Below are 24,784 nucleotides of genomic sequence, written 5' to 3' on the forward strand. Positions count from 1 at the left end.
AAGATTGTTAGAGTCAAACATATACATACATATATATATATATATATATATACATGAGATGGAGAGTGCAAGTGTCTAGCTGTGGAAAAAAAGAAGCAGACGTCGACGTTTCCAATCCTCGAAGTGCCAACTCGCCCACAATATCTGCGGGACGTTATATTTGCGTGTATTTGCTAACATACTATACCCAACAAAGAACCCTTTGTTCGACACACGATATAAATAGATGTCCATGACATAACACATGCCGGACTGGAGTGACTGCAGCCATGATGAGTCAGCTTGTAGCTTTACTTTAACGTCAGCAAAATGGAAGCTTCAATCATTCCTACCTTTGTCGTTCGTCTTAACAATCGTTTTAGTGTCTGGAACTTTGAGAGCTCGTTCGTTAAGCATAGCGTCTCAAACCAGATGATCTTTACCCTTGGTTTTCATCAACGTGTGTTGTAAATTTCCCTCACTCTCCGGGGTAAGAAAGTGCTACCCATATACTATAAGGTCTATTCACTATATCCCACGGAAATCTTGCCAGGGTAAGACCCCAATTTCTTATATTTATAACCAGCTATTGTGTGTAAGTAAGTGGGTTCCTTGCAACACCGTGTGTCGAGACCCACCTATTGCTCTTTATAAGTTGATGAATATACTTAAATATACTTAGATATACTTAACTACGCCACTAACCCAACGCCACACAAAACAAAATAAACTTCAAAAAGATGATTTTAGTCGGCCGGTGACGCTCTCCTACACATGTAAACAAACATGGCGGCTGCGGAAGTTCCGCAAATGACATCATTTCCTTTTACAAAACACCTACGTGCAAAAAAAAAGAAAATAATCAACGACTTGTCCTATTTATATTTTTATCCCCTAAAATGAATCTATCTTATCGCGTTCTTTAATGGAAACAACACTTTATCTCAAACTTTTCCTTCCCCTCGAACTCTGGAAAGCGTTTCAGAAGTCTACGCTACGATGGTTGCCATGTTTCATTACTACTACGAACACTGCAGACTCCATGTACAGGTCTTGGAAAGGCCCAGAGAAGAGGCGGCATAATCTGTCCAGCCTCTCTTCATGATATATTGACTGTTCACCGCTCTCCCACGCTATCAGTACGTTGCCACGATTACAGGCCTCCTTACCGCCTTCTGCCACGCCCCTAGCAGGAGAGAGAGAGAGAGAGAGAGAGACCAGAGGAACGGCTGGGGGCTGTTGGGTGAGCCATTCCCGTAGAGGGCGGGGGGTCTCTTGTGTGCATGGCCTGGCGAGACCCGCGCCACACACACAGACAGGAGCCGAGGGAGGCAACACTCTGGATTACCGGGATGATCTCTCGCTCTTTAACGCTGTAAAATCGTTTCCCTGACCGTTCGTTGATGACCTGTGACTATGTAACATTGATGCCTCTCTCTCTCTCTCTCTCTCTCTCTCTCTCTCTCTCTCTCTCTCTCTCTCTCTCTCTCTCTCTCACGCCCCAACACCTCCATCCTTCGTCGTACGTTTCGTTCCACACACACCCCCTCCACAAGCCTTACTACTACTACTGCTACTACTCCTGCTGCTGCTTCTAACCTCTGCTTGTCTCTCTCTCTCAGCAGGCGCAGCGGGTCCCCAGGAGGAGAAGGAGCCACTCAACTGCCTGGTGGCTAAGGGTCTGTGCGACGAGGACGCCAACTGCTCTGCCCTCCTGAAGGTCGTTCCAATCCTCTGCGGCCCAGAACTAGGTCAGTCGGTGTTCGCTGCCCGCCCCCCAGGTTACTGCAAACGCTTGAAATAACTTTTAAAACTTAAGTTTATATATATTAAATATATATATATATATATATATATATATATATATATATATATATATATATATATATTCTTTCTTTCTCTTTTTAAAAATACTTAATTGTCTCTCATGCTTTAGCGAGACAGCGCCATGAACAAAGGCACAACAGCTACATTTACAAACATCGACTATGACCGACGCCCTGTATGATGTAACTTTCTATCCCTCACACTCCTCCTAGACTCTTGTCATCAACTTCTGGAGTGTCTCTCTCTCTCTCTCTCTCTCTCTCTCTCTCTCTCTCTCTCTCTCTCTCTCTCTCTCTCTCGAGTCTTCCACCTAAGCTGTGTCATCTGCAAACAACATCAGGTTCTCCTCCCGTAACCCTTAACCCCGAGCATATTATAAATCTGTACCTTTGCTTTAAGACCCACGAACCCGAGGATATTATAAACCTTTGCTTTAAGACCCACGTATCCGAGGATATTATAAACCTTTGCTTTAAGACCCACGTATCCGAGGATATTATAAACCTTTGCTTTAAGACCCACGAACCCGAGGATATTATAAACCTTTGCTTTAAGACCCACGTACCCGAGGATATTGTAAACCTTTGCTTTAAGACCCACGTATCCGAGGATATTATAAACCTTTGCTTTAAGACCCACGTACCCGATGATATTGTAAACCTTTAAGACCTACGTAACTCATTCCTTCACCACCCCGTTCATAAAACAGGTTCGAAGACCACTGCGACATTACATATCCTCGACGCAGACCCATCTTCATCGGAAACCAGTGACTTCACATTCTCTTCGCACACACTCATTACTCTCCTCATACAAATGCCTCATACGAATCCCACACAGGCTCCTCAAACAAACCACCAGCTCCACACATCCTTCTACCTCTCCTGCAACCACAGTGCTCCACAGTGCTCTCTCTGCAAGTCCTCAGTACCTCACAGAACAGCCTGACTAACCAACTAACAGTGTTAGAACCTTCTTCATAACTTGTACCGGGAGCAGACGAGGAAGAGCCGCATTCGCTCACGCCTGCTCTCTGGGTGCCATACATAATGCAACGAAACCAGATCCCCCTACCCACAGCCGAGCTCGCAGACCTTTCCACTGCTTCCCCTGAACGATCACTTCACATGCTCTGGTACAGTCCAATAACAGCACACACACACACACACACACACAATATATATATATATATATATATATATATACATATATATATATATATATATATATATATATATATATATATATATATATATATATATATATATATATATTCCTAAGAATCCACGAGGAAATGAAACACAATAAGTTCCCAAGTGCACTTTCGTGTAATAATCACATCATCAGGGTAGATACAAGAAAGGATTATAACAGTCAGTTAATAATACAACGTGAGTGAAAAAGCTACCCCTCAACGACGGTGAATCATCATCGTCAGTTGACAATTGTGAGTTTTGGCTCGTCGATGAATTTCTCGCTCCAAAGGAGTCCAATCTTCTTGCTACTGATTGTAGCACAGCCATGAAGCTGCTGGAGCATGGGGTCCTAAGGTTATATATACATATATATATATATATATATATATATATATATATATATATATATATATATATATATATATATATATGTACATATATATATTGTTATTTCCTGTATGATTTCCTAGAATCTTTTACGTCAGACATATCGCCCACACGTCTTCGTGACGAAAAACGTAGTTTTAGTGTCTAAAACTACGTCCAGATTTTAGATTTTCATGGAAAATTTCACTTGTGGGTAAAGTTATGTTAATCGGCTTCGCAAGGATAGTTCCCTCCATAACTCAAAGCAGACTTTTTCACTTTAAATCAACTCAATACCGCAAGCATAACGACGCTTGTAATGAATACAATAATTATAATCTTTGAACAAAATCAAAGGTATTTTTCAGAGAGACATCAGACAACCTCCGATTCAGTTTTCAAACGATCGGTGCCAATTCATCATTACGAACGTGACTCTTTCAATCAACAGAAGGAAAAATAAAGATAGCTTTGTTTCCAGTGATAACATGGCATCTCATTACTATCTTTAGAAAAAAATGACATTTTGATTTACTATCATTTTCAAGTTACGAAAACTATCCCGAAATTTTCCACGAATCATACAAATAAACACGTATTTCATTATATGACTCGAAATATAATACCTTGTGTCAATTCATTTTTCAAAGCTTCGTTGTTGTACACTTGAAATGTAAACATCACATTTACCAGTTAATCAGAACGTCGACTTTAAAAACAACTTCTTTTTTTTCTTTTAGTCACTTTACTGATGACATATTGGCGGGACGGCAGAGCCATCTTGTTTGTCGTTAAGAATCATGACTGTACGATCTCTGTGCCTCTACACGGGTTCGACTCCTCCCCCTAGGTGTAGTACAGTACCTACAGTTACACTCACAACAAATACAAGAGAGATACCTTTCGCGGCTACAACAGTCCTGCCTCTGAGGCAATGCTGACGCAAACAGGTAACACGAGCGTAGTAAGAAGGCTGCTACTGAAACGAAACCCCTTTGCGTAACTTGCAGGTTACGCAACCGATGTATAACGAGGGAGGGGGGACTGTATATATACGGTAAACACACACACACACACACACAAACACACACAAACACACACACACACACACGAGACGTTAGGCTCCGAGAAATATCAGGTATTTCCCCCTCCAAGGAATATTAGGTATTTCTCCAGACGAGAATTAGGAGGCATTTCTCCGGCCGAGAAATAGTAAGTATCTCTCCCGCCGAGAAATAGCAGGTATTTCTCCTGCCGCGCGTAAGACTCGACGACTTCAAACGAGAGAAATATGAAATATAAGGCATAGGCTGGAAGGAAGGCCTACCAGCAGCTGTGGATAATGGACCGCCTGGGCGACTAGCGTCCCTCAGGACTCCATCTTATCTCCCATCCTCTTTCCTCATGCTCCTCACGACTACTGCTCCTCCACAAGACGAGTCCGCTCTACAAACCTCACCTCACCTCTCCTCTTCCTCCTCCTCCTCCTCCTCCTCCCTCACGATTTCCTCACTATTCATCTCACAGTCAACACATTTTGTCTCGTAACTCGGGATGGGGGAGCGGTAATATGCTTAAATCATTCGATGTAAAAAAAAAAGTGATAGATATTCTCCACATAAAGAACACACGAAAATTAGCCTCACATAAGTTGGGATATTGTACAAGTACCGAAACGATTTATTTCTGAGCAGCTATTGCATGAACCTGCATGGATTATGCAGCTGCATATGCTATTGCATAAGCCTACGTATATGGATTATGCAGCTGCATATGTTATTGCAGTAACCTATATGGCTTACTGCTTTGCACTGTTCTTTCATATTTCTTTCAATCAGAATGAAATCAAAATGAAAGCTTCTATCGCCTGCTCTCAACCATTTCTTTCCTACTGGCCATGACAATGCTCCTCTCTCATTTCTCCATGTTTCACACCGACCTCGCAATGCTGCCTGCGCAGGTGTGGCACAGCCACTAAAGCCTGCACCCACGAGGGCGTAGCTGGCTGCTGCTTCCCATAGTGTCGACGTGGAGGCCAACCACATCAGGGTTGACCGTTATGTGATGCCGCCTCTTAACCCAGTAGAGTGAAGTTGTGGAAAGTCACCCCATTCTCTCATCTTTCCCTCTTCCTATAACCCTTCCGTCTCCAATGGTCAGGACTACGAACACTACTGTCGCTCATGAACTCCTTATTGAACGCATTATTTGAACTTTTGAACTTATATGTTGACTGAGGTGAAGGAGGAAAGCAAGAAAAGAAACAGCAAGCTAGGATAGTATGCTAGGTCGCCCGGCCAATGGTGTTAGAAACCTTCAAAGAAAGGCTTCATTCCCAGGGATCAGAAACCACCTAGGATCGAAACCCAAGTGGCCGGTTACTCAACCACTGGGCCAGGACTCGCGCAAAGGAATACATCTACATATGTAATTGCAATCGTGAGAATATCACAGGTGGAGGCTACGCCACGGCCGAAGGTAAAGTAAGCTGTAGTACCGTCAATGCTGTTTTCCTGAGGGGCCGGGGTAGCGACGGGAATGGATGAAGGCAAGCAAGTATGAATATGTACATGTGTATGTATTTAATGTCTGTGTATGTCTATATATGTTGATATGTATATGTATGTATATATGCGTATGTGGGCATTTATGTACATATATGAGTATATGAGTGGATGGGCCACTCTCTGTCTGTTTCCTTGCGCTACCTCTCTGACGCGGGAAACAGCGACTAAGTATAATGAACATATAGTATCATTATCATATCATTATCATTTTCTTTCCTTCTCTCTGGCTTCCCATGGCCTGCCTTGCCCCCCGCCCCCTCCCCACAGTCAGCCTCACTGGCCAGGTAAATTGCTTGGACTTACAAGTATTCAATAGTTCCAGGTTCCCCTCCGGCTCACTCAAATTTCAACCTGTAGAATGTCTATTACCTCCCTGTCATGGTCTGTCGATCTGGTCCGTGTGTGTGTGTGTGTGTGTGTGTGTGTGTGTGTGTGTGTGTGTAGTTATCTACTTTCACAGTACGAGGAGGGAGTTCTACACTTGTGGAGCTCCACACCTTGAACTTTCTCTCCTGTGACACAAGTTTTAAAACTTCTTTCATGCTGTCCGCATTCATCATTCAGTTCGTTTCATTCATCTTTCATCTTCGGCTACAAATAAACGTTTTCTACATATCATCCAAACAGTCTTCCTTAATTCTGGTTGTCATAACTTTGCATCTTTCAAAGAACTGTTTACTGTTAACGTCATAAAATGATTTAGAAAAATTGAAGAGTTGTGATCAGGTCACCCCTAACTCCTTCTCTATTCCATAGTGGACACATCTGTGACTTCTAACCATCCACTGTAACACGACTTTCCCAAATTCTGATACCATCTTTGTCGCCCTCCTCTTTATCTTCTTCATTAGTTCTCTGTGTTTCTTTAGGGGGGACCAAACTTGTGAAGCATCTTCTAGTTCTGGCCTCAGAGATCGTAGACAGCTTGCTGATCCAGTACCTACTCCATCCATGTACACGAGTGCTTGTTCAATATCTTCCAGATGATATGGTGTCTTCTTTACGATTCTCGTACCTGGAAACAGGTTAGGCCCACTGTCGAATCTCAAGTCCCCCTCCTCCACCTCTCTCTCTCTCTCTCTCTCTCTCTCTCTCTCTCTCTCTCTCTCTCTCTCTCTCTCTCTCTCCGGCAGATATCTGCAGCTCATGTCCTGCTGAAATATATTCGCATCGAGTACCCTCTTCTACTTTACCCCCATCCTCATCACCCTGCATTTAATCGGTTTGAATTCCATCAACCACGTTGTAATTCCATCTCAATGGTGTTGGGAGCTTACGGTGCCAATCACGCAAAACACTTTTGAACCTGTCATTCTCATCGTTCCCTACGAATCCTTTCCCTGAATCAAACACCTTGATTGGCTGCTCTTTAACTGCCAATCTTCTCCTGATGAATTCATGGAAAAGTTATGGGTTATCTCCGGCTATTAGTCATTCTTTAATGTCTTGTGCTTTTCAAATGTTGGTTGGCCATGGTGCCGCATATCCACAGTACATCCCGAAGCCCATTCGCTTTTCTTTATCATAAAGCTTCCATACACCGAGCCAAGCCTTTCCCTGTCTATTCTCACTCCAGGCCATGTACATTCCACTCTACACAACTTCATTAAATGATTCTGTTTCAGTGTTCCTCAGATCTCTCTCTTCCTCTGCGTCTGTCGGTGTCATTTGTTTCTGCTCAATAGGACTAGAATATGTTCGTGTCTCCCGTCCATTTCCAGCAGTCTCCTCCGTCTGTATTATGGTCATTTGCTTTCGTTGTTGGGCCTCACTGACAGCTAAAAGAAGACCTTTGTGATATTCATGCTGATGATCTATTATATTCAACTCGCCTTCTTTCCACATGTTACATTTTCAAAGTATAAAAATGAATTTGATACAACAATTTCCTCACATGGGATAGATTTAACGAGCAGACATGAAGGTGTGACATTAAAAGGAATTCAATGTAGTATCAGCGCGAGCAATCATTCTTTTTTTTTTCCCTCAGAAGTAGAATTGTATAACAATGAAATGCATTACAGTCAGATGCATTAAATGAAAAACGTATCACTATCTTTAAATCAAAGCGACAGAAATATCTAAGTGAAATGTATTATATGAAAACATCCCCGTTCAGAAGGAGGAGAAAATACAGCGACTCTTTAAAAGCTGAACCTTGTTTTCCTTCTTTAGATTTCAGTCTCCTCCCTGGAGAAGCCCACTATAACTAGAGCTGGGATCTTTTCCCTCCCTCACACTTTCTTAGGAAAATTTCCCCGGCAGTATTCTCCATCTGTTGAATATGGTCTTCGCTCTCAGCTTTTCCCCCTGTCGGCCGTTAAGCCGAAGGAGGTGGCGGGAGAGGAGATGCCTTCTGTTTCATTATCCCGTCTCTTCCACAGATAAGATCATGACTACAGGTAACCTCATCATGAACCATCAGATCTGTCGTTGTCTGTCCTTCCTTCCCCGTCCAGGCGTCCACCGTCTAAACATCCCTCACCCACACAGTCCCCGTTCAGATGGTTTTCGCCCAGTGGTCCCCGTAAAGACATCTGTTCAGACGATCCATGTCCAGATGTCCCCCATCCACACCTCCCCTGTCCGAACGTCCCTCGTCCAAATGTCCCTGGTCCTGGCTTCCCCTATCCAGGCGTCCCTCGTCTAAGCGTCCCCATTCCAGACGTTCATGTTCGTAAGTGTCCCGTCCAGACGTTCCTCGTCCAGATACTCCCGTCCAGACGTCCCTCGTCCAGATACTCCCGTCCAGATGTCCCTCGTCCAGATACTCCCGTCCAGACGTCCCTCGTCCTGATTCTCTCGTCCAGACGTCCCTCGTTCAGACATACCTTGTCCTGGCGTCCCCCGTCGAGACGCCCCTCGTCTAGACGCTCCTCCTGCAGAAGTCTCGTCTAGACGTCCCTCTGAACACATCCTCGCGTTTGGACCATTCTCTTTGTTCCTGGAATTACAAACGGTATACAGGTATAAATAAACATGTACCAATAAACGCACACAAAGCCATGAATACGAGGGCAAATCAAATGCAGAAAATAGAGCTACAATTAACTAAAGATAAATATCACACAAAAAGAAATATACCTTTTTATCCATTAGAAAGTAGACACGCACGTACACGCACGCGCGCGCACGCGCGCGCACACACACACACACACACACACACACACGCGCGAGCGCAATAAAGAACAGAATATTTACTGGTAAGAGATGAAGCTCTATATGTGTCAAAATCCCTACCTCCCTGTCTCCTATGAATAGATAATCCCACATACACACTCCGCTCTCACCACCACACGAGCCGTGGGGTTCGAGACAACCCCGACCAGCGTGTGATGTGTTATGTGGTGGATCACGACTCAAGGCAGCACATATATTCTAACGTTTGTCAGCCAGGTGGCCTAAGCTCAGAGCTATCAAGTCGTCTTTCATGCTCGTATGTTCACCAAGGACCATACTTACACACCATGCAATCTACGGTTCATGGAGCTGTACCATATTTGTGGTCGAGGAGGAATAATTCTCAAGGTTTTGAGGAGAAGACCTCAACACAGTGGGCGCACCTCATCAAAAGAAAAAAAACCCATCAACACAGAGGCCTTACCTCACCACAAAATGACACCCTTAACACAAGGAACACAACAAAAAACCCCACACATTACAAAGCTTCTCTTTTCATCACTATCATTTTCCGCTAACGGAGGGGAGGGAGTGTGTGTCCCCACGCCCAAATGGCGGCCCTTACCATCTTTAGGTCTTGAGCCATTTCCTTCCCTCCGATCCCCGACATTTAAAACTCAATACAATGAAAAAATATATATGTATATGTACGAGAACAATGTCGGCAACTCAAACGCCAGGTAGAAATGATTGCCAGAAGTTGTTATCCCGTGACGCCCAAGGGCGAAGTGCTTCGGCAAGTCTGATTGTGTCAATAACCGATCTGGTTCTGGCCGACACTTGCCCTCAAGACGTGGGAGGGAGACGACATCTCGCAAGGTTCGCTGACGTTGACGACTTGCACCCGTAGTAAATAATCAAGTATGATATTCAGAAACGTTGGTTCCATGATGTTTCTGAATTCATAATTCAATTCATCTATACAACCTTGTTTACATTATTAATAAAGTATTCCTCATGCAAGTCTCAAACTGGTCGTTGGAGCTCTGCCTGTCCACGGGGTCTCATTCTGTGGATCTGACCCTGATCCAAGGAACTGATGAAGACGGAACGGTGAAGGTACCACCCACCCACCGTGGAGCTCAGCTGTCAAGGGCGCCTTCCAACAAAGGTGCTCTTCTACCAACTAGGGGTACTGCCCAGCCAACTAGGGTGCCGGTAAAGTTACCAGGATGCCGTTTAGGTTAACTTAAGGTGCCGTCCAACTAACTGAGGTACCTTCCTAAGAACTTGGGTACTGTCTAACTCACGAGGGTGCCGCTCATGTAACTAAGGGCGCCGTCTTACTAACTAGGGTGTGACGTTCAGCTAACTAGGGCGCTGTCCAACTAACTAGGGTGCCTTTCCCGGCTAACCAGGGCCAGGAAACTCTCCACTATGGCCTCTAGAGCAGGTCAACTACCAGCTCTCCTGTCCACCTTTGCTTCCGCCCATTGGATTCACCCTGTTTCTGGCAAGGGCCATGCAGGGGCTACTACATGTGACCCAGGGCTGACCCAAGACTATCCAGGGTAGGAGCAGCGTCCAGTTCCCTAAGGTCAGCTACAGGGCCAAGTTGTGAAAATAAGAGGGGGCGACGAAGTTGCAGTGGGTGAATTTCATATTAACTAATGGAGCGAATTAGGAATGTAACGGTAGCCGGGGACACGTGAAAACTTCGTGAGCCAGACACAAAGTGCAAGAAAATTGTTATGTACGAAGATTCTGGAATAAATTACACAGCTACAGGCAACATGAGATCAAAGAGTTGCCAAAGTCTTCCATCAGATGTCCAGCGTTTGTGTACAAAGCAGAGGCGGGTAGACATTGTCCCTGTTTTTGCCTCCGAAGGAATTCTTTTGTCCTTTACTACCCTGACTCTCATACTTTATTGAAGTCAGACAACACAGGATGTGTTCACACACCGTTAGTATGATCACAGTTAATTCTTTATGGTTGTGAACGACGACATTCTGTAATACCTGAGCCATCTTCACCATGCTAGGCTATGCTCCTCCGTTTCTTGGGGTCACCCCTCGTCATGTTATATATTTTTTTTTTCATACTATTCGCCATTTCCCACGTTAGCGAGGTAGCGTTAAGAACAAAGGACTGGGCCTTTGAGGGAATTTCCTCACCTGACCCCCTTCTCTGTTCCTTCTTTTGGAAAATTAAAAAAGAAAAAAAAAAAAAAAACGAGAGGGGATGATTTCCCGCTCCCTTCCCTTTTAGTCGCCTTCTACGACACGCAGGGAATACGTGGGAAGTATTCTTTCTCCCCTATCCACAGGGATATATATATATATATATATATATATATATATATATATATATATATATATATATATATATATATATAGCCTTATTGTTTTACTCTGTTCACGCAGCAGTTCATCACTGCTAACAGCACTACTGTACGTTATCTAAGATCACTGAGACCGAACGTGCCTTTCTAAAAACGTACGAGAAAATCCGGGTTTTATTAAGGAATAAACTTTATATGTGGCTGAGTCAGGATATTAAAGCACTTCTCACATATTAACAAATGGTGACCTTTTTCTTTTTTCCGGAAGGTAAGAGTCGGTATATTTCTAGAGAAAGTAGACGAGTATAAATAAACATTACGATCATATACTAAGAGGCCAAAGACTCCTTTCTTACAGGAGGAACCTCCAATTTAATCTTCACAATCGTCATTCTTGAAAAAATTTTAAGAACAATCTATAGGGTAAACGTAGAATGAATTGAAATCTGCTGGACAAAAACACGGTTCTCTCTTTTGTCTGTAAACATACCCAGGAAATTGACCGAATAAGTTGCCAGGTTTTACGGCAGCTAACTACAGTACACACTTGCCAATAATTCTTCCATTTCCTTGACTGGAGAGAAATGGCTGGCTGTTGGGGTGATATGTTTCTGGGTAAACATTTCATTGTTGAGCAGTAAGGGAGGAATGAAGTAGGAATCTGGCAGGGACGAACATTTTTATACCACCGATCAATGCCATTCTGCCGTTCAGGGTGTGGTGGGTAGGGAGGGAGGGAGGGAGGGAGAAGTGGTGTTGAGGGAATTTGTGGTGGTTGTGGTGAAGGAGAGTGTGGTAGTAATGAAGTAAGTGGTAGTGGTGAGGAAAAATGTAGTGGTTAAGGAAGGGAAGAAGGGGTAAGGGGTGGTGGTGGTGAAGGAGGGTGTGGCGGTCGTCTGCAGGAATGCGTGTAGACGAGGGCCCGGAGGGCCCGAATCTGCCTCTATACTCCATTCCTACGGGCGGAGGACACTGGGTAAAGTATCCCTGGCATAAGAGCATCATTGACGTGAGGACACTGGGTAAAGTATCACTGGCATAAGAGCATTAATGAGGTCTGATGACTAACTTTATATGGAGATGGTGCGCTACGGCTTGGCTCACGACTCTCCACAGTGCCAGTTATCAAAACCTTGTGCACGACGATGCCATCCCTAAGCATGACAGTACGACCCTTGAGCCCGATGGTACGACCCTTGAGAATGAGGGTACCATCCTTGTGCTTAAAGGTTCTACCATCGTGCTCAAGAGTCGCACAGTCAAACTCAAGAAGTTAAAGAAAGAATTCTGGCTCATGCTGTCACTGACCTTTGGGTTCATCTTACTGTCATTTCGTTAATGCACATTAGCTTATTAAGAATCTAAGTATACACACTTAATGCATCCAGCGAGAGCGATATTACATGGGAGCTGGGCTTCACAAAGGAGTATCATCTTAATGGCGAAGGAGTCATTTGTTTCTCGAATAATTTCGTTCTTAAGATTCTCCTGCCATTGTGTACGCGCGTTCAGCGGATGAAGTGCGCAGCTCGCACAAGATGACCGGAGAAAAATGTCCAGAGACTCAAGAGGAGAAAAATAATCAGAAGGGGGACAAAAGTGTGTCAGCTTCTAACACATAACGACGCCTCATTGCCAGGTGTCAACATACAACGTCGACTCAAAAAACACACACACACAAAACTCTGTACAACAAAGATTCCTTTATAATGTCGACACAAACTTAATCATCAAGGTCAACCTCGTTCACCACAATGGCTCGGATAAAAACACCTAAAGGTCGACGGAAGTCAAAAGCCCGCGTACATCACCAAACGAAACCAAACGCCTGCGAAAATCAAGGAGACTGCGACGTGTCAATACGAGCCGTGAGCGAGGGAAGTCTGGCAACACAAAAGGTTTTATCAACTCCAGACGACAATACAAGTTGCCCGGACGACACGTCTCCGCCAGACGTCGTCGGCGAGGAGGAGGCACAACAACAACAACAACAACAACAACAGAATGTCATCAGGAAGTGCCGCCCATCACCCGCCCGCCCTTGGCAGCGCTGGGGCGTCTCCGTCATCAAAGGAGCGCGAAGATCCCTAAGGCCCCTCACACGCTGGGGGTCTGGCTGTTGTTATGAGGGACGTGAGAGGAGGCCGCACCTCCTCCTCCTCCTCCTCCTCCTCCTCCTCTAGGGGGTTAACATTCGCTCCCTTCTTCCGGAATCAGGTCCAAACCTCCCGACGGAGTTCTGGTGCAAGGGAAGGAAGCAGAGACAAGCAGATAAACGGAGTGAAATGAGCAGTAAAAGAGAGAGAGAGAGAGAGAGAGAGAGAGAGAGAGAGAGAGAGAGAGAGAGAGAGAGAGAGAGAGAGAGAGAGAGAGAGAGAGAGAGAGAGCAGCAACAGGAAGGAGGCACACATTCACACGAGTGGCATGGACTAAGAAACCCACACACACACACACACACACACACACACACACACACACTGGCGTGGGTAGCATCGCCCAACACCAGCTCCTGTTGGAAGAAGAGGTGGAGACGATGGAGGGAGGAGTTATCAAAGGGGACTCTAGAAGCAGTTTATGGCTACAGGACTGACATACAGTGAGGCAAGCTGAGGGTAATGAGGAGGGAGCTGAATCAGGGACGAGTTTATTTACGAGGGCCTTGCTACCAGGAATGCCACAGGGATATCCTCTTTTGTGGGATCACCATAGACAGACCACTAAACAAAGGAATCGAGTTACGCTCTGGAAAGAAGGTCTAATATGTCCCTGGAAAAGAAAATGAAGTCAACGTCGACAACATGAAATACGTGTTCTATATTGATAAAGAGGCACTTGAGCTGCCTCGTCAGCTGGCTGGCCAACTCCGGTTGAAACTTTTCACCGGAATATCATTATTCGCGACGCAACAGTTTAGCTGTGAACAAGCTGAAGACCCTCCGAGTAAAGGGTGTGAAATAAAGTTTCCACGCATAAGTTGTAATCACTTCACATACGGTGAGTTTAATCGGAGAGGATTAATATCATTAATAGTAAAGTTTTAAAGTTGAGTCTCGGCCCAACATGGGGTGGAGGGGGACGCAAGTGGAAAATTGTCAACAGTTCAGCTCAAATGAAAACGCACGGAGGAGATTCTGAAGGTGTTATAGCTAAAGGGGGAAAAAAAGACTTAGGAAGAATCAAGGAATGAAGGCGCTGGGACGTTAACAAGAGGATCTTTTTTTTTGTTGGTAATAAGAGTCCAATGGGACGAAAAGATAAAACCAATGGAACAAGAAATGAGAAAAACTCTGGGATACCATAAAAAAAAAAAAGAACGTGAAAACTCCAACAGATCGATGAAGGCATAAGAAGACTGTGGGAGCGTATTCAGAGGACGCGTTCGCAAAAAGCTGAAACTGAAAACAAATGGAGGGAAATGAACACCCGTAATGGAAGGGATCAGAGGCGGTAAAATGGGGCTTCCCTGGGAAAGCAAATGACAGTGCTGTCAAAGGATTTGCCCCATTTCACAGAAATCAGAGATCCTGGAAGGAAACGGAGGAGAGAAAGTGGGACTTAATACTGGTGCTGAAGAAGACGAACCCGGAGTGGGGACTGGTGTAAAGGAAGAGAGATCTGGGGACACTGAAGCCGGGCGGGAGCTTGGGGGGACATAGTCATCTAATAAGTGAACCTATAGAGAGGGAGGACAACACTCTACTGGCGGCAAAGTATCAGGCCACATAAGGAGGATCTGACGGTAGGTTTTTCAAGGTGAGGAACATTCAAGACCAGTGGATGAAGGCGACAGAACCAGAGACGTAGAAGTGAACGAATATACGACTCGCAGAATCCAAACGACCAGTAGGCTAAGCCAAAACTGAAATAGTTCCTGAAGTGGAGGTAGATAAGCGTATGCCACATACCTTCAGGACTGGGAGATCATATTCTAGCTAAGTAAGAAAGACCAAAGAAGGAAGGAAATAAATGCTGGAGGGCTTATAGAGGCTGTACACATACCGAACGCAAATGCAGATATAAAAGCTGTCAAAAAAAAAAAAAAAGAAACTGAAAGCTACCGGGAAGTATCTCAAAAGAAACAGACTTGGAATAAGTAGTTTCCGATGGAGAGGAAAGAGTCGTGAGAGAGAGAGAGAGAGAGAGAGAGAGAGAGAGAGAGAGAGAGAGAGAGAGAGAGAGAGAGAGAGAGAGAGGGAGAGACTTTCACTTCGCTGTGGTATCGTCAGCAACCGGGTTCTTAACCAGCTCATGTGAAAGGCGATTCTTTAACGTGATTCTCTTCAATTCTGACGCATGGAAACACGGAACTCAGAAGTTGCCCCTTAAAAATCGGACAAGAAGTCATAGTCCCCAGAGAGATCTCAAGAGCTCCTTTACGGGTCATATGGCGGAATAACTAATGATAACAGGCACTACACAAGCCGGGTGTGTACCAGACGGAAGGCATTTTCAAAAACCTGACCATCTCATGTCGGCGTTTTAAGTCACCTCTAAAAGGCCATACAAGGGCGCGGTGTAGAGACTGAACGTAACAACGTGAGATCCTGTGAAAGGTGTCAAGTGAAAACTTTTATAAAACAAAACTATTTCATTCACATTCCAATACGTCGAGTAGCTGGGTGAACGAGGCGATCTCTATACTCTTCTGAAACTGTACAACACATTTTATTAATATGGCTGACATATGAAAACAAACTGAATTTCATTAGGATATATTATATATATATATATATATATATATATATATATATATATATATATATATATATATATATATGGACTGTATATCGGTGTAGAGAACTGCTTGCTCTGTAATTTCTACATAAGAGACTTGAGCTCTTCTTCAGAAATGACATAAATCCACTCGTCTCTAACTAACCGAGAGACAAACTCTATATAATTTGGATCGAGTAAACACCAAGAGTCAAAGGAGTCTTGGCCGAAGCTAAGACTCTACATTATTTCCTTCTGTAAACAGTATACAGATCACTTCGAGCGCTAACACTTGGGTACATAATGTAGTTCGAGCGTGATTTCTGGTCTTGCACGGTAAGGACGCCGAACTCACTAGTGGCGAGTATAACAACTGAGCTGCTTATGCCTCGCGATGTCCACACACATGTGCGAGTCTTATGATATTCATCCTGCCACCCGATGGAACACGGTTCCCTCAGGTGGTAGATGCAGCTGATGACGTCCGGTAATGCATCTGAAGTGCGTTATGACTGGTTGGAACACGCGGGACATCCTGACCCCTGTGGCTGGCCATGTTCAATCGAAGAGCATTCGGTGGTTGGTCGATGTCGGCCCATGAAGCCGAGGTCGTCTCCAGAACCTGGAACGGTCACTGGAAAACACTTCGAGAGTATTTCTGTAACTCAGAAGTGCTTTGTTTTCTTTCTAACGGGCTTTCCAGGACATAAGGTTTTAGCTTCGTCCCTCATTCCGTTTATGGTGTTACGTCCTAACAAGGGGTGGAATACTGAATAGTCCAGAGCAGCGTTCCAGACCAAGCTGCTGATAAGAGGCGATTGACCTGCAACAGCTGCCGATGGTTCCTCTTACCAAAAAGGCTCTCTCTCTCTCTCTCTCTCTCTCTCTCTCTCTCTCTCTCTCTCTCTCTCTCTCTCTCTCTCTCTCCATAGTTCACTGACGGGATCCAGTAACTGTGAGTGGCCGAACTGTTCCGCCAGAATGATAAGAATGTTAGCATCTCCCTTACGGACAAGGAGTGGAACAACGAACCATGAAGGGTATCACGATATGCAGAGCAAGTCCCAGTATCCGCTTCTTCTTCCTCTTCTTCCTCTTCTCCTTCTTCTTCTATGACTGGATGGACCAGCCATCGCATTTCCAGACCCACACCATGAAGTCCCAGTATCCGCTTCTTCTTCTTCTTGTTCTTCTTCTTCATGACTGGATGGACCAGCCATCGCATTTCCAGACCCACACCATGAAGTCCCAGTATCCGCTTCTTCTTCTTCTTGTTCTTCATCTTCTTCATGACTGGATGGACCAGCCATCGCATTTCCAGACCCACACCATGAAGTCCCAGTATCCGCTTCTTCTTCTTCTTGTTCTTCATCTTCTTCATGACTGGATGGATCAGTCATCACATTTCCAGACCCACACCATGAAGTCCCAGTATCCGCTTCTTCTTCTTCTTGTTCTTCTTCTTCATGACTGGATGGATCAGTCATCACATTTCCAGACCCCCACCATGTGCAACACGATCGGCGGAAGTGAAATACAAACACTTGTTATCGGGGAAGCATCGAGTTCCCACCGTCTCGCTCGTCAGGAACGTAAACAGCTTATGTTTTGTTGGAAGAGTCAGCCAGCCATTTTCTCCCAGGTTTTCTAACCTCGTCGAATTTTAGCAGATCAGCCGACTCGCTCGTTGTCGTGTTTATTTTTTTTTTTTCCCCCACGATCCTTTGATTCTCTGGCGTCCTGTATTTCCTCTGATGCTCTTTTGAGAAGTGTTGATCTCATACCGAGACGATCGGAAGTCTTAAGTTCGAGTCACAGTCGGGGAGGGAACGGTGGAAGCATTGTCGTCAAATGCGGAGAAAGTTGGCTTTGGTTGCACCGGATGAATAAGGACCTCACCCTTCCATGATTACAACATCGACGTACGTCGGTGGAGCGAGAGAAGCCTCGCTAGACTCAGTATCTTCGTCAGCACGATCTTCCTCGACCATGGTGTGGTACAGAGCAACCTTGTCAGTTGTATTCACTGCAGCGGGACGGGAGTACAGACTCGTACACAAAGAAAGGACCCGTATTCCCATATATATATATATATATATATCCTAGCCTAGGCCAGGTACCCGAATTATCGACCAGCCCCTAAGGAAGGATACACAACTGGGTTAAATGCGGACCGACTGCCACGACCAGGATTCGAGCTCATACACTCGAAGTTGATTTCTATCATTTCAATTGGAACCTGCAGGTCGCGCGGTCTGGATGCCTTGCAATCTTCAAACTGTGACAGATCAAGCTTGTCAAATTGCCCTGACTGCTCTAAGTAGCGATGCTGATTGGCACTAATTCCATTTCTTCTTCCTGAAATAGACTCCCGTAGATTAGAAATGTGTCCGGCCATGTTCTCGACATTCACCAGGCACTACATCTGATATTAAATGGTTCTCCTCAGCGTGAGGATGACGCTCTAGCACTTCGAGGTCAACTGAACCGTTTGTTTTTTTTTGGAATTCCATAATCAGACGAGGCAGACTCGGACCAGTCGTAATCCATTTTGAAAGTGGTCGAGTTGGATCTTCAGTTAACCCGATGACGCCCTTCGGCAGTGTGTTATAGTCTGTTCATGACTATGGCGATGGCGGAGGACCTGTCTATGGCCATCAAACTTACCTGATACCTCGGCAGGTATCAGAAATGATGCTGCAGAAGCACACTGCCCGACTTCGCCAGTATTTCGGCCAAACCAGTACAGTTACAGGGAGGGGTCAGAAGCCATAGATCTGTCTACAATGGAAAAAAAGAAGAGGAGAATAAGGAGCGACTTTGATTACAACCTTTCAGTTTCTAAACTAATTCGTCTATGTCGACAGTGAGCAGCTCTTTCAAATGCGCCCAAAGACAGAGCAACCAAAGGCCATAGCAAGAAATCAAGCAAGAAAAGGTGTTGTAAAAGAGCAACCAAAGGCCACAGCAAGAAATCAAGCGAGAAAATGTGTTGTAAAAGATCAAAAGAAATATTTACATTTCCCAGAAAAGATGAAGAGAAGTAATGCTATAGCATCAGAATAACACAGGGATGGAATAAGGTATATAATGAAACCGTGAATGTAAACGGCTTACAGAACTGTAAACAGCACTATTGGTGGTCGAGAGAGTGAAGTTGGATCCCGAAGAGCACAGGACTCCCTCACTGTCCGCATTGGACAAATGGTCAATTACGAATGGGTAATTGCACACATAAGACGTAACGAGAGGAATCAAAGAGAAGAGACAGGGAGACAGGGGAGAAAAGAGGGAGAAAGGAAGACATTAAGAGACAGAGACTGAAGACAGATCAACATGGTCATTGGTCATAAACTTTCTCATTCACACTAAAACTCTTACACTTAAGTGTCTCTTCCATGTCAACCCATAAAGCTGTCTCTTTTCTCTCTTCTTTCATTATCCCCCTCTCAAGACCTGACCTCGATCAAGATCCGCGTGGCTGGAGACCTTTTCACGAAGAAAAACAAACACGGTAAAAAGAAAAAAAGATACGGACGAAGAGAGATCAATTTCGGGAAGCAACAGCCCCAGGAGTGAATTTAGATAGCCCCGATCCTCCCCTTCCCTCCCTCCCTCCCTTTTCCCTGCCCACCACATCCCTCGTGAGCAATGGACACATAAGCAGGGAAATCCCTGGTATCACTGAGCCAGTGTGCCTCCAGCTGCTGTAACATAAAACTTGTGCCAAAAATTCAATTACACGGTTGTGCAAGTTGGGGGGTAAGGATCTCACATCTATATATCCAGTGCACATTGGCTCTATTTGTCTGGCAGAGAATCTCTTTATGCTGCTGTATTTGCAGAATTACGTCAAATGTTTATTCTTTTTTTTCGTGATTAGGATGACGTGAAGACTCGGCCCACTTGATTTACTTTCTTCCCCGATGAGAATGGTAATGACTAGAGATCTTCCCATCCTTGAGCTGATCAATTAAACGAGTTTTTCGCTGCGTTAAGTACCCAATGAACGACCACTAATTATGGGAATATTAAAACTTTTAAATAGCACTCTCTGGTCTTACCCACGTATGACCTCCGTCCTCAAACCACATTATAGTTACAGAAGAAGACTGAAATGGTTATGAAATGGTCACAGCTACACGGGATACAGGGCCATCTTAAATACAACCATTCTGTAGTTGGCTTCACAGCTTTCTCTTCGGGAGTGGCGTCTCAGGGTTCAATAAACACAACAATGCTTTACAAAGACAGGGAAGTCTACTGTCCCTCCTTATGCAATGACCGTAGTCAGGTGATTTACAAGAGGCAGCATAAAACCACGGTTTCGAATACAAAAGGAGAAAGGGGGCCAGATGAGAATATTCCCTCAAAGGCCCAGTCCTCTGTTCTTAACGCTACCTCGCTAACGCGGGAAATGGCGAATAGTATGAAAGAAAAAGAAAAAATATATATAATATATATATATATATATATATATATATATATATATATATATATATATATATATATATATATATATATTTCCTTCGCCCCTGTAATGTTATGACCCCAGCAGAGCTCGTTTTCATGGGTGGAAGTTGGAACTCACCAGCGTGTGATGACTTAGTGGGGACTACAGGTGTATGTAGCCTCCCACTGGTACAGACGCAGTGGGTGATGTAGTACTGACTATACGTGTGCTCAGCCTCTCACTGGTAGAGACCAGAGTGTGATACATCCTCCTTCACGAAACATCTAGAGGAGGAGGAGAAGAGGAAGAAATGGAAGAAGAAGAAGAGAGGAGTGGTGGAGGAGGAGGAAAAGGAGAAAAAAAAGGATGAGAAGGAGGACTTATGGTCCAAAGAAAAAAAGAGAAAGGGTGGGTACCTCACTCCTGAACCTCTCACGGTAGCAGCGAGCATGACAGGGTAGAGACCCCTCTCTCACTATCTCTCTGTCTCTCTCCCCACAGTGGCCTGCTCTACTGTGACTGTATCCCGGTGTCAGGCGGCCCTCAGGACGCTGGTCCTCTTCCCTTGGTTCCAGCCTACCTGCCTCTGCCGGGAACCTAGGATCGACCCCCAGTGCAACGGCGTCAGGGACCTCCTCTTTGACCATCCCTGCGTCTTCCTTAGCAGGAAAGGTAAGTGGATATATATATATATATATATATATATATATATATATATATATATATATATATATATATATATATATGCAATGCATCAAATGGCAAAATGTCTTCATATACACATAGGTACTTATTCATGCCATAATAACGCTGAAAAGTATTTGAATTTCATGACTAAATGCTTCTCATGCCCAGTGAGAGAGAGAGAGAGAGAGAGAGAGAGAGAGAGAGAGAGAGAGAGAGAGAGAGAGAGAGAGAGAGAGAGAGAGAGAGAGACTGATTCCACCCCAACACTCGCTAATCCACACCAGACTGATCTGCACATTTTGCCTTGGGGGTAATAGGTTGCAGCCCCGAGGGTAATCACATATGCAGTGACTATTACAACTGGGAGCCCCGGGGCTGACGGTTCCAGCCTTGCCCCAACTTCCTCCACTCCAGATTTACAATATATATATATATATATATATATATATATATATATATATATATATATATATATATATATATATATATATATATTCTATATCATATTCTTTGTCGCTGTCTCCCACGATAGCGAGGTAGAGAAAGATAACAGACGAAAGAATGGCCCAACCCACCCACACACACATGTATATACATAAACGCCCACACACGCACTTATACGTACATACGTATACATTTGAACGTACACATACATATACATACACAGACATTTACATATATACCTATGTACATATTCATACTTGCTGCTTTTATTCATTTCGTAGCCACCCCGCCACACATGAAATAGCAACATCCTCCGGTAGTGCAACCACCTTACTTAAAGATGTACGTCCACTCGTCAGAGTGTTTCATGTATCAGTGGAGTCCACGCCAGAGAGAGAGAGAGAGAGAGAGAGAGAGAGAGAGAGAGAGAGAGAGAGAGAGAGAGAGAGAGGCCCAAGCGCTGAACCAGGAGTCACGTTAGACCCCGTTGATCTTACCACCTTGAGAGTACGATGATTTACCTCCTTGAGCACGACGATTTAACTCCCATGAGTACGATGACTTAACTCTTGAGCACGATGATTTAAACACCTCGAGTACGATGATCTAACTCTTGAGTCCAATGATCTTAACTCCATGAGTACGATGACTTAACTCTTGAGAACGATGATCTAAACACCTCGAGTACGATGATCTAACTCTTGAGTACGATGATCTTAACTCCTCGAGTACGATGACTTAACTCTTTAGTACGATGATTGAACTCGAGTACGATCATTCATCTTTTTTTTTTTAGCACGATGCTTTAACTCCTTGGGTACGATAATTCATCTCTTTTGAGTACGTTGAGTGAACTCCTTGAGCACGACCACATCATCCTGCGCGTCATCGTATTCAAGGGCGACGTGGCCGGTATCCAAGGCCTCATTACGTCGACGTATTCTGAGGGGTTCATCGTGGCATCGAGCGGGTTACGTTGTCGTAGTCAAGGGGAGGTGTTGGGGTTCAATCTTAAGTTCCTCAAAGGGGATAGATAAGACTGTCGCGTCCAAAGGGGTTAAACTGTCGTGCCCAAGGGGGATAAGTCAGTCATATCCAGAGGGTTGTATGACCTTTAATCACGACAGGATTGTCCAACTGCCGGGCCACCGCACGCCAGAACCATATACATCAGGTCACAATGGTCGCCCTCCCGCTCTCTACCTCGCCCAAATTACTGACCCTCCATGAATCCCTCCGTCACGATTACATGGAACGACGGTAACCTGTACTTGGAATCATATGGCTCGAGGTTCCTACGTCTACCAGGGCGAAGAAGACCAGACCCGGCACGTGACGTTGTTACCGTCTTTGATCCCACTGTGAAACAAAACACCGTCGGCATGACCGGGGACGTTATCGTACATGAGACAGCCCCAACATGCGGAGGTGTCGTGTATAAAATATCCTGACATTTAATGTTATCGTGCATGAGGAAATCTGACACCTGCTGTTATTGTACGTGAGGCAGCCCAACACCTGGTGTTACACGTGAGGCAGCCTGCCAGCTGGTGCTATAGTACGTGAGGCAGCCTGCCACCTGGCGTTATTGTACGTGAGGCAGTCTGACACCTGGTGTTATTGTACGTGAGGCAGCCTGCCAGCTGGTGTTATTGTACGTGAGGCAGTCTGACACCTGGTGTTATTGTACGTGAGGCAGCTTGCCAGCCGGCGTTATTGTACGTGAGGCAGTCTGACACCTGGTGTTATTGTACGTGAGGCAGTCTGACACATGGTGTTATTGTACGTGAGGCAGCCTGACACGGTGATCAGGTTATATTAGACTTTTATTTTTCTCCAGATCGTAAAAACGTCCATTAAAATCACATATTTCGCGAGGTCACATAAAATCCGTAAGTATCGGTTACCAGTTTATCAGATATAGATTACCGATGAAATATCCCTTAGTAATATAGTGGCATGTTATTATCGTACACAAGGCGGCTCAGCTCAGGGATGCCGGGTACGATAATTCTACCTGATTTACTTGTAATAAGCACACACACACACACAAGCAATAAATTCAAAGACACTCCAGGGACTTGTTTGGAAAATTAAGTCTCAAGTGTGATCGTGCATCAAAGGAGCAAATTATGGAGGTATTACTATTTTTCTTGTAATGATGGCCGACATGGCAGGGGTTAAAAATGTTTCAATCGCAGCCATCTTGAGGAAAACAGCTTAATCGAAAGAATCAAATGTATCAAAGGTCTTCACGCATGTGTAGACGATATCACAGTATTAAAGTATATACATAGTCTTATTCTCTATGCTCGCACTACTATATATATATATATATATATATATATATATATATATATATATATATATATATATATATATATATATATATATATATATATTCCTATGAGCCCACGGGGAAAATGAAACACGAAAAGTTCCCAAGTGCACTTTCGTGTAATAATCACATCATCAGGGGAGACACAAGAGAGAAATATAAGTCAGTTGATATACATCGAAGAGACGAAGCTAGGACGCCATTTGGTAAACAGGAGAGTGCACTTGGGAACTTTTCGTGTTTCATTTTCCCCGTGGACTCATAGGAATATCTTGATCACGCGCAAAATTGTGATCCTTTCCAATATATATATATATGTATATATATATATATATATATATATATATATATATATATATATATATATATATATATATATATATATATATATATTCTAATAAAGCCAGGTATCCAATTTATCGACCAACCATCCCCCTAGGGGAAAGAGGAACAGCTGGGTTGACTGTGGACCGACTGAAGCGATCAGGATTACCACCTATGCGGCGGACTCGACCCCAGGCTGGCCCGTGCATGCGTCACACGGCCAGCCACAGTAACGTCTGCTTCTACACGTACACGCAGGTATTACACAGACGACTCATGCATGCCATGCGAGGGGATCAAGGAGACCAGCGCGAGCGACGAGGAGTTTCGGCATGATTTGGCCAGCGAGACACACGTGTGTTGGTCCACTGGTAACTTGCAACGTCGACGGCATTTGGAGATGGGGAGGGGGTCTTGTTCTTCCCT

The 24,784-nt window shown here is 44.4% G+C and overlaps 1 protein-coding gene across 1 annotated transcript in view; it reads left to right on the top strand.

The window, feature by feature from the left end:
- Nucleotides 1-24,784, top strand: part of LOC139763800 (uncharacterized) — a 202,543-nt gene that overhangs the window by 140,300 nt on the left and 37,459 nt on the right. Inside the window, exons 2-3 of the mRNA XM_071690057.1 lie at nucleotides 1,602-1,730; nucleotides 21,067-21,237. Coding sequence (XP_071546158.1) covers nucleotides 1,602-1,730; nucleotides 21,067-21,237 — 300 coding nt within the window. The remainder of the gene's footprint in view (nucleotides 1-1,601; nucleotides 1,731-21,066; nucleotides 21,238-24,784) is intronic.

The sequence above is a fragment of the Panulirus ornatus genome, chromosome 48, assembly GCF_036320965.1.
Source record: "Panulirus ornatus isolate Po-2019 chromosome 48, ASM3632096v1, whole genome shotgun sequence".
In the NCBI taxonomy this organism is placed as follows: Eukaryota; Metazoa; Arthropoda; class Malacostraca; order Decapoda; family Palinuridae; genus Panulirus; species Panulirus ornatus.